The 10532-nt window shown below is 40.7% G+C and overlaps 5 protein-coding genes across 5 annotated transcripts; 3 read left to right on the top strand and 2 right to left on the bottom strand.

The window, feature by feature from the left end:
- On the top strand, nt 1-693 carry LOC133849071 (uncharacterized). The gene is made up of 3 exons (XM_062284922.1): nt 1-204; nt 260-392; nt 462-693. Exons 1-3 carry the CDS (start codon nt 84-86, stop codon nt 580-582), a joined length of 375 nt encoding a protein of 124 aa, XP_062140906.1. The 5' UTR covers nt 1-83; the 3' UTR covers nt 583-693.
- An 867-nt stretch (nt 694-1560) lies between these two features.
- Nucleotides 1561-2163, top strand: LOC133847653 (uncharacterized). Its single transcript, XM_062282825.1, has 3 exons — nt 1561-1713; nt 1773-1935; nt 1997-2163. The coding sequence occupies exons 1-3, from the start codon at nt 1635-1637 to the stop codon at nt 2076-2078; spliced, it is 324 nt and encodes a 107-aa protein (XP_062138809.1). The 5' UTR covers nt 1561-1634; the 3' UTR covers nt 2079-2163.
- A 654-nt stretch (nt 2164-2817) lies between these two features.
- LOC133847652 (GTP-binding nuclear protein Ran) lies at nt 2818-5695 on the bottom strand. Its single transcript, XM_062282824.1, has 3 exons — nt 5536-5695; nt 3411-3957; nt 2818-3060 (listed from the first exon to the last, which is right to left on the bottom strand). The coding sequence occupies exons 2-3, from the start codon at nt 3843-3845 to the stop codon at nt 2845-2847; spliced, it is 651 nt and encodes a 216-aa protein (XP_062138808.1). The 5' UTR covers nt 3846-3957; nt 5536-5695; the 3' UTR covers nt 2818-2844.
- A 150-nt stretch (nt 5696-5845) lies between these two features.
- Nucleotides 5846-6767, top strand: LOC133847654 (protein bcn92). The gene is made up of 3 exons (XM_062282826.1): nt 5846-6045; nt 6139-6259; nt 6390-6767. Exons 1-3 carry the CDS (start codon nt 5966-5968, stop codon nt 6465-6467), a joined length of 279 nt encoding a protein of 92 aa, XP_062138810.1. The 5' UTR covers nt 5846-5965; the 3' UTR covers nt 6468-6767.
- Nucleotides 6768-6955: 188 nt separating this feature from the next.
- Nucleotides 6956-9781, bottom strand: LOC133847274 (6-phosphogluconate dehydrogenase, decarboxylating). Its single transcript, XM_062282205.1, has 3 exons — nt 9582-9781; nt 9272-9495; nt 6956-8480 (listed from the first exon to the last, which is right to left on the bottom strand). Exons 1-3 carry the CDS (start codon nt 9587-9589, stop codon nt 7267-7269), a joined length of 1446 nt encoding a protein of 481 aa, XP_062138189.1. The 5' UTR covers nt 9590-9781; the 3' UTR covers nt 6956-7266.
- Between the last annotated feature and the right edge of the window lie 751 nt (nt 9782-10532).

The following is a 10532-nucleotide window of genomic DNA, read 5'->3' as shown; positions in this document are numbered from 1 at the left end:
TGACTCAGTCGCACCGTCGACGCTCAAGCAAAAAGTTCAAAATCTACCCAAAAAAAAAGAGAAACGAGAATAAGTAAAGCATTATGGTCATCATCCGAACTGGAGTCGGCTATGGATACGGAGTGCCAATGTTGCTGCTGCTGGCGATGATCTGCCTGGGAGTTGATGCCGATTTGGCGTATCGAGCCAATGCCATTCATCCAGGTAAGTTTGCATTATATGTTAAAGCGTAGTTAAAGCTCAAATTCCTTGCCCTCAGATTATCCTGGTCAGTGTTACTTTGAGGAGCTGAAGCAAGCAATACCCAAGCATCAGTCATACAAACCCATCAATCGCGAAGGTTTCTGCAATTCCATCCATTGTCGTCCCGACTATGTGCTCGAGATTGAATAGTAAGTGTTCTCACGACTTTTCTTTAAACGATATTTAAATGCATTATTCTTTATTCTTTAATTTCCCAGCTGTGGTCGCCACAATCTTGTGCCGAGCAAGAACTGCAAGATTTATTCGGATATGCGTCGCACGTTTCCCAATTGCTGTCCACAACTTTTGTGCAAGGACACGGATACCAATATCATCTAGCCTTCTACTATTGTAATATTATTCCATTGTTATGCTTTAGCCACCTTAATAAACAATTGTTGTAACAGCTGTTGGTTTAAGCTGCAGCTGTTATTTTATCATAAAAGTCATGTATATAGACTTCAAGTTTATGCTCTATAAACAAGTGAAATATTTCAGCGATTTCAAAAAGATTTTTCAACTGGCATGATTGCAGTTCATATTTTTGGTTGAGATAGCTAAATATTAAATTCAACATCTGTAGCTGTAATCCCTAAGATACAAATAAGTCCACAGAAGTGAAATATTTCAACGAGTTCAAAAAGATTGTTCAACTGGCATGAAACAACGCTTTTGTTTGGATTGCATTGAGAAAGCTGAATATTAAATTAAAAATCTGAGCTGTAATCCCACAGTTTACAAGTACACTTTATAGTACTACAATTTCATAAAAGAGTATGATCAAATAGAATATCTTAAATAAAAAATATTCTAGAAGTTATTTTGAGGGATTGGAAAAAGAAAAATAAATCAGAAAATATCTAAAATAAAAGAATACACAAAATTCCCTTAAGAACCCGAACCATATTTCAATGACATTTCTAAGAAACCAAAACAAATCTAAAAGATTTAATGCTTGACTGCATTAGATCGAAGGCTTTATAGAGAGTGCGACACTTTGCATTTGGGGAATGGCGACGCCAACAAACATGGATGGGCTTTGATGCAATTAACTTAATCACAAGCTGTGAGGGGTCTTTGCTAAATAGTCCGACAATTATGCAATTAAAACAATGCAAAACTAAAACAACCGCTTGATGAAACGTACAAGACAATTCGCATGCGCTACATTAAAATACATATACAATGTGAGAATCGTAGGGGACGTGCAACAAGTCGCAATGATCGGGGAGCGTTGGAACGTTTTGTGAATTAGAAATTCAGATTCACATGACACATAACGTTGGAAGCGAGGTATAAATAGCAAACAGGTTCATACGCCAACTCTCAGTCGAGAATCCAGAAAACTACAGTTTACAATCTAGTCCATATTCCTCTTTAAGCTAGACAAGATGGTGCTCAACGCATTTCTGATGTCGCTCTCATTACTGCTGCTGTTGCTGATGTCTGTGCCGCAATCCTCTGAAGCTGGTAAGTAAGCTTACAGTTGAAGGACTCTCACAGCAAGTGTGCTTCCACATGTGTTGCAGCTAAGGAGCCACTGTGCACGTATCGCAATTCTGAGGGTGAGACCATATTCCTCACGTATATGCCGCTGCTGAGAAAGGGAGAGGATTATGTGGATTTTGGCACCGAGGGCAAATGCCTCAAACGTGCCATTTGCACAGACACCTTTAAAACGATCGTGGAGGAGTAAGTTCCCAAAATGCGTTTGTGTGTGTAACTCGATCTTCATCTTATTTTCTTTTTTCAGCTGTGCCCAGCAGAAGGTGACGTGCCACAACAAACAGCGTTATACGGGCGTCTTTCCCGCCTGTTGCATCAAGTGCAAGTAAGGATTTTGGACATCTTTCGACACATTTCATTGATTGTTTTGTAGCTCTCGAAATGAATAACAATTTACTTAGTATTCCACATTCATATTCAGTTTTTTTTTTTTTTTGTTCTTTATATATTTCTTTTTCCATTTTTTTTTCAGTTTTTATTTGTCTTAGCTATTTATTGTGTTTTTTTTTTTAATCCATGTTGAATCGTAATAATTGTAGTTTCTTTTGTTGTTGTGGTAGTTTTGTTTGCTGTAACTTTCGAGCTGTTTTTCTAGTTTCATGCTTACTCGCTAAAAGCCCGTAATTGTTTTCTTTCTCTGGCAATGTATATTTTGCTGCTCTTGTTGTTGTTTTAATTCCATCATTTCTTATCTCTCTGTCTCTCTCTATCTCACACAACAACAAAAGATAATTTACGCAAAAAAAAAAAAAAAATTTAATAATTACGTTTACAAATATTATAATCATAAATTGGGCAACTCTATTTAAACATGAATGTGCTGTGTTTTTCATTCTTCTTTCCTTTTTTTCTTTAAGTGTACACTGTGTGTGTATGAGTGTGTTTTGTGTGTGTGTGTGTTTTGTGTGGGTGTGTGTGTGTTCTTATAGTTTAAACCTAGTGTTGTTGACGACTTTTCTCGTATTTGCTGCTGTATGTTGAACCCTGTTTTATAATTGTTGTTGCTTGGTTGGTTGTTGTTTATTCACTTTTTAGTTTATTGTTTTTGTTTTTCTTTTTCTTGCTGTGTTTTGTTTTTGTTTTGTTAACTAATGCTTATAGATCCTCGTCCTCATCTGGCAAGGCGGTCGCCTGCGCCTCCTGCAAATCGCGTTCGATTTGAATCTGCCAGTCTTTATCCATTTTGACCTCTGGCGGCAGCAGCGCTGGCATTGCGACAAATTCGAGATTGGGATCGCCAACCAGTTTACGGGCCAGCCAAAGGAATGGTTTCTCGAAGTTGTAATTCGATTTAGCCGAGATGTCGTAGTACTATCAAAACGAGAACAGAATATAGAAACAAATGCGTGTGTTAATAGAGAGCAGACTTCGTGTATTAAGAAGATCGATAGTTGTGTCGATAGTAACAAAAGTGTTTTATGATCAACATCAAAACGATCATTATCAGTAAACATAGTTATCAATGGTAAGTAAATGTTTGTGAATTGATGATGTTGATGAAACAAATGCGTTATTAGATAGAGAGAGAGAGATCGCACTTTAAACAATGTTATCGATAGTAAGTAGATATTTGTAATGTACTAATGATGATGAAAGAAACGTGTTAGTAGATGAAGTTTCGTATATCGATTATAGATTGTTATTCACTCAATGATGCTCACCTGCAAGTTTTTCTTTCGGTGGAACACAATGCTTTTGGCCTTGACCTTTCGATCCTTGATGTCCACTTTGTTGCCACACAGCACAATGGGGATATTCTCGCAGACACGCACCAGATCTCTGTGCCAGTTGGGCACATTCTTGTACGTGACACGCGATGTTACATCGAACATGATGACAGCGCACTGGCCCTGGATGTAATAGCCATCACGTAGTCCGCCAAATTTCTCCTGTCCGGCCGTATCCCAAACATTGAAACGAATTGCGCCGCGATTGGTGTGAAAGATCAATGGATGCACCTCCACACCCAATGTGGCAACATATTTCTTCTCGAATTCACCAGTCATGTGGCGTTTCACGAATGTTGTTTTGCCAGTGCCACCATCGCCAACGAGCACGCACTTGAATGTGGGCATATCCTGTCCTTCTTGGGCCATCTTTGTTGTGGTTGTAGTTGTTGTTGTTTGCCTCTAGTTGAACACTGTACTACAGAGCAAGAAGTTGCGCGCTTCTTTTTACACTTTTGAGGTTTGCACTTTCTTCGTTTGGCTGTTTGACGATTGAATGAATAACACGATATTAGTTTTAGGATTTCTGTTTTGTTTTCTTTCTTTTTTTTCTTTAGTTGTTGAGTGTGCAACGAGCGAAATGCGAATGTGAACAGCTCAGCGCTGGTAGAGCACAAGAAGCAAAAAAATACAGTAGCAAAAAGGTAAAGGTCAACAACAACACATAGGAAAAAAGGAGAGCAGCGCAAGGAGCGCAGGCAGAGAGGCGGCTCTGCAAAGCGCGCCAAAGGACAACAACAGCTGTTGCTCACTGTCGCAATCTCTCTCTCTCTCTTTCTCTCTCGCGCTCTTGCACACGCAAACACTCTGCACTGAAGAGAGGCGAAATGCAAGAGAGAGAGAGCCGACAAACTGCAGCTGCTATCAATGTGACCAATGCGTGTGTGTGTGATGTACATGCAGGTAGCATGCGAAGATGCCGTGAGAGCAGCAGCCGCAATACCTTTGCGTTTATGTAAGCGTAGTAGTTGTAGAATGATACTTCCAACCCATGTATAGCATATAGCACACATACATATATACAAATGTGTAAGTAACTACATAATGCGGCTATTTCATTCTGTTGTTTTCTAAACATTGCAACAGTATCGAAAATTCCTCCACATCTTTTTGGCATGTGTCATTCCAGCATAGAATGTTTGAGAATGTTTTGCCCAAATTGTTGAAATGTGTTGTTGTTGCCCAGCTGAATCAGCAGCAGCACACACATACAGCAGCTTTGGCAAACACGCACACAAGAATGAAGCAACCCTGGGAGTGCAAGCGAGTAGGCAAATGAGCTATTACTGCTGCTGCTGCTCGTTGCAGCCTCGGAACAAGACGCAACTAAAGCGCGCCAAAAAATAAAAGGAATGAGAAAAAACAAACGAAAATTCAAAATGCAAGCCAAGCAATAACAAACAAAGAACTACACATAATTGTCGCATTGAGGGAATTTTGTAATTCGCAAGAATATATGCTGTGCATTGCAAAACCGTATTATTCTTTCCTATTTATCAAATACAAATCGAACAAATGCTAACGCACATCACACACAAACACAGAAGCACACACACGCACCCGCAAATACGCACACAGCCATAGACAAGCAGAAGACCATTGCGATATACGTACACATGCCCAGACGCCAATACACGCGCCAGAGTCTGAAACATGACGCAAATATTTTTTCCCCTCAACTGCAATTCCGATTTAACCTCACAAAATAACCGAGTGCCCGTTTTGCAGACCTGTGTTTTTTATTGTTTTTTGTTTTTGAGACAATTTCAAACGGAAATTGTGCAAAAGTTTAACAAAATGCCGAGAGTATGAGTACATTGCCCGCAAAATTAATCTACTTTCTTTTTTGTTAGACAACACGCGGCAGGCACCACGTCGTGCGACGCCGGCATAAGGCGGCCTTAGGCCGAACAAAAAAAAAAAAAGCTGCAGACAGACGCAAGTTCGAATCGCTTTTTCTCTTTTCTTTTTTGGCAAATTTGTGAGCAACCTTGTGACGTTTATTGAAAAGTATACCGAATGGAATTGATTTCTGTGTGTTGTGTGTTTTACTACTTACATGATGAGGCTTTGCTTCTCGTTTCAAACAATTAGCAAACTGCACACCAGTTAACTAAATGTTTCGCTCGTTCAACAGCACGGACACAGAAATAAACACTGTATTGGTCCTCTTCGTTTGCAGCTTGCAAGTAAAGTTTTGACAGTTATTGTCAGAACTATCGATAGTTTTTGTATCGAAAACATGAATGCGCGCAGCACACCAGTAGTAACGGCAATGTGACCAAGCACGTGAGTTCTATGGAAAATACTGAAATGGGCTGCATCGCTGTCACAATCGATAGGTTTGCCATCGTTGAATATTTTCGGTTTTTTTTTTTATTTGTTTAACCATCACTAAAATTGCATGATTGAATCAAAATAATCAACAAGCATATTATCAATTAAAATTAACATATTTGTCTTGCTGTTCGCACACTGAAGTTAGAACGATGTCGACACGTCGCCAGGCCATAACATTATATAGAAATTTGCTGCGCGAATCAGAGAAGTTGCCAGCGTACAATTTCAGGTGCGTTTCCCCCATCTCCCATCATCTGTTGTGAAATAACATAACACATGCATAATACCGCTTGTATTTTCATTTTGACATTTACACACGTAGAATGTATGCGGCGCGCAAGATACGTGATACATTTCGGGCAAATCGAGTGATTAATGATTTCAAGGAAATTGATCGTCTTGTTGCCAGCGGCAAGGAAAGTCTCGAATTGATTCGTCGACAGGTGAGTGTTGTTGTTGCATTGCAATCAGCTGTATGCACGCTGCGTCTGTGTTATCGCATCCCTCCACTGACGACGATAACAACAACAACAAGGGGTGGCACTTTAATTTAATGCAATTGACATGTTTCAGGTGATTATCGGCCATCTCTATACCACGGATAAGCTGGTTATCGAGCAGAAGAAAACATTGCGGCCATCGGATGACTGAGAATTTGTTTTGTTTGATTGAGATTTTATGTTGCAACAAGCACACACACAAACACATGCATACACATACTCACATACCACGGCACATGGCAATTTGCCGGCGCATTAGGCGGCCTTAAAAAAAACTCGAAAGACTAGTTATTAAATTCAACAACACAAACACACAACTTGTTGTTGTTTTGCCCTATTTGCTGTTTTAATTACTTATGTTAGCCATCTTTGCCGCCGACAACAAAATACCAAATCAATTGTAGCATAAACAAATAAACACATACCAGTTAAATAATTATATTTACTATGAGTACAATGCATTTTCTTTATTAATCTTAAGCTCTGCTATTCCAAAGACCATTTCAAATTTTTTTTCAGATTCTCCATGCAAAAATACACCCGACTTTACAGGTAGAGACTAGACTCTTTTCATTTTTGAAAAAAGGGTTTACTGATAGTCTATATTAGTAACTCTTACAAAAAAAAAAAACAAATCAATTGTAGTTTTTAAAAAAAACACCAGTTTAATAATTCTATTTAATAATGTTTACAATGAATTTTAATCAGTAATATTATACTCTGCTACCCTAAAGTAAAAGTAACAAACAAAACACAGTTAATAGACCCGCTTGAGTCTACTAGCATTGCTAGACCCGTTTTAAACTTTTCGGGGCAAAAACAAAAAAAGGGTCTATCATTAAAATTAGTATCGAAGATAATCCAATTAATTGACATGGAGGAATGCATGTGGGAAGGGAATGGGGAATTTTTGGGGGGAATGCGTTGTTGCCTCTTAAGTAACTTCTCGTCTAGGCCTGATAGGTGCTCGCAGAAACATTGCCACCGGTGCCCGTCCAGTTGGTATGATGGAATTTGCCCTCATCGCCCAACAGTTCGTAGGTGTGAGCTCCAAAGTAATCACGTTGCGCCTGCAACAGATTCGCCGGCAATTTGGCAGTGCGATAGCCATCGTAGAAACTCAAGGCGGTGGACAGAGCGGGCACCGGAATGCCCCAGCAGAAGGCATTGGCGACCACTTGACGCCACGACTCCTGACCCTGTTCGATGGCACGCTTAAAGAAGTCATCGAGCAGCAGATTTGAGAGCGTCGGCTGTCGTGTGTAGGCATCCTTAATGTTGCCCAAGAAGACGCTGCGAATGATGCAACCGCCGCGCCACATTAACGCGATGCCACCGTAATTCAGACGCCACTTATTCTCACGCGCCGCCTCACGCATCAGCATAAATCCTTGGGCATAGCTGACGATCTTGGCACAGTACAAGGCGTTCTTAATATCGTTGAGGAACTTGTTGGCATCGGCGAGACGGGGCTTGCAACCGGGTCCCTTGAGCACGCCATTCGCATGCACACGCTCATCCTTGAGGGCGGACAGACAACGCGAGAAGACGGCCTCGCCAATGAGCGTGACGGGCACACCGTACTGGAGGGCAGCAATTGCTGTCCACTTGCCGGTGCCCTTCTGTCCGGCTGTGTCGCGAATGCGCTCCAAGAGGTAACCCTTCTGATCCTTATACTTCAGAATATCGCGTGTGATCTCAATGAGGAACGAATCCAGTTCACCCTCATTCCACTTGCCAAACACGTCCGACATTTGGGGAGGTGTCAAGCCCAAAGTTTGCAGGATGTGGTATGCCTCACAGATCAGTTGCATGTCGCCGTACTCGATGCCATTGTGGACCATCTTCACAAAGTGTCCGGCACCACCATCGCCCACCCATTCACAGCAGGGTTCACCATCGGCCTTGGCGCAGATCGCCTGGAAAATGGGTTGAATCAGTGGCCAGGCGGCGGCATGTCCGCCGGGCATTAGGGATGGACCGTGACGTGCGCCCTCCTCGCCACCGCTGACACCGGAGCCCACAAAGAGCAGGCCGAGTTTGGCCAATTCATCGCAGCGACGCGATGTATCCTGATACTCGGAGTTACCGCCATCGATGATAACGTCACCAGGTGATAGTAAAGGCACCAGCTGCTGTATGAAATCGTCCACGGCGCTGCCAGCTGTGTGTGTGTGTGTGTTAGAAAGAGAAAGCCAGTATTAGAATTGAGCAAGGTTAAATGCAATTCGCTAGTGATGGCAAAAAACACAAACCGAAACGATACGTGCAAGGTTAGCGCTTAAGTTCGTGCTGCAGCCGTGATTTCACTTTATCTAGTGTGCGTGTTCACGTTCGTTGTATGTACATATGTGTGAGTGTTCTAGAAGTGCTGCTTAAAGTTGACCTTGAGCTGAGGTCGGCCCAAAGTCGTTAATGGGACAGAGAGATAACGGCGACTTTGATAGCATTGGAATTGTGATATAGCTTGACGACTACAACGCTTATCGGATGCACAGATCACAACGACCCGGCCAAGTGCTGACTAATACTATCGTTCTTTCTAGTACCTGTGTATTGTTTTCGACCTATTGTGAAAGTCACTTTGATGTGCGTTGTGAAAGTGAGCTGCGTATCGCGCTTAAGCCTATCGGCCGATAGCCGATATTTTCGCGCTGCTAGCGTTTATCGAAGTTGTAAACAACCGAAACAGCAAATAGTTAAACGACTGTGCTCTCTCTACATTCCGCTCTCTCGCTCTCTTTAGCTGTGCATTTGTTTTTGGAATGTGCCGCAATGCATTGAACTTACTTTGCAAAATGTAAGCGTGTACGTGTGTGACTTTGCTTTGACTTCCACACACACACACACACACACACACGTGCACGCAAAACATGAGGCGATCGGTTGCTTGTGTTTTACACGCCACTCACTCCACCATTTACAACAACAACAACAACGAGAACAGTAACTCACCCTTGACTAGCATCATTACTTTGCGTGGCGTTTTCAGTTTGTCGACCATGTCCTTCAATGAGTCAGCACCAATCACTTTGGTGCCTTTCGCCTCGTTGTTTAGAAATTCAGTGACCTTCGACACAGTGCGATTATAGGCACATACCACAAAGCCCTTCTCGTCCATATTCAATATCAGATTTTGGCCCATTACGGCCAATCCAATGAGCGCAATATCAGCTTTTCTGCAGCAACACAAAAAAATAACAAACAAACAAATAAATATTTTCGTACCTTTCTAAATGGCAAAGCATCAAATTATTTTGCTTACCCGCTCATATTTTTATTGTATTCGATTTCAGATTAATAAAAAGAAATGTCAAAAAAAAGAGTAATGAGGTTTTGTTAATTTTTTTTACACCGACACAAAAAACTTGATTTGTTTCGCTTTCAGCGCGTGAACTGATTGCTGTAGACGTTTTGCCGCCGCTTTTGTTTGTGGCTCGTCGCTTGCGTTCGCCGACTAAAACTGCCCCACGAAGTTTGCGCAAAAACGAACATACGAACGACGAATGATAAATGCCAAATGCCGAAAAGCTTTTCGCCGCACATTAGATCTGTGCGTGATGCGTGAGCTTTCATCGTGTCACGCAATCGCATTCAGGGCTGGGCAATCAGCTCACGAATCTTTGGAGAGAGGGAATTTTTGCAAAACAGTGGTTCAATCAAGCTGCTGCTAAGGAAATTATTATCTTTTCAACAATAATTAAAAAAAAAATTCTAAACAAAATTTGTAATATATATAAATGGAATATATAAAAGTTTAAATGAGTTCTACGCAATTAATTAAATATATATTAAATAATATAAAATTGTCTGAATATTTAACTACACAGTAATAAGTATCACAAAAAAAAACTTATTTTATGCAAAATCATGCTATTTTATTTAAGTAAACGTTTAGGATAAGTGCGCCATTTTGTAATGTCAAAAAAGGTAGGTAATTTTTACGTGTCCTGTGTGTTTTGAATATTTAATTATGATTATTTATTTGTATTATCATTTGAATTATTTTTAAAAATTTAAAAGATTTTTAAGTTTTACGTCATTTAAAATTTTTTTCTGCATACAAACAAATTGTCATATTTCTGAAGTTTTCTAAAGCCCAACTTGCCGTCTCGTTAAGCCGTGAGTTTCGTGTAAAAAAAGCTCATATGTGAAGCTTAAAAGCTCGCGAACTTGACTCCACCTTGAGCCGCCCTCTAGAGTAACCAAAAAAGAA

The sequence above is a fragment of the Drosophila sulfurigaster genome, chromosome X (assembly GCF_023558435.1).
Source record: "Drosophila sulfurigaster albostrigata strain 15112-1811.04 chromosome X, ASM2355843v2, whole genome shotgun sequence".
Taxonomy (NCBI): domain Eukaryota; kingdom Metazoa; phylum Arthropoda; class Insecta; order Diptera; family Drosophilidae; genus Drosophila; species Drosophila sulfurigaster.
Note: the sequence above shows the minus strand (reverse complement) of the source record. Positions and strands in the feature narration are given on the sequence as shown.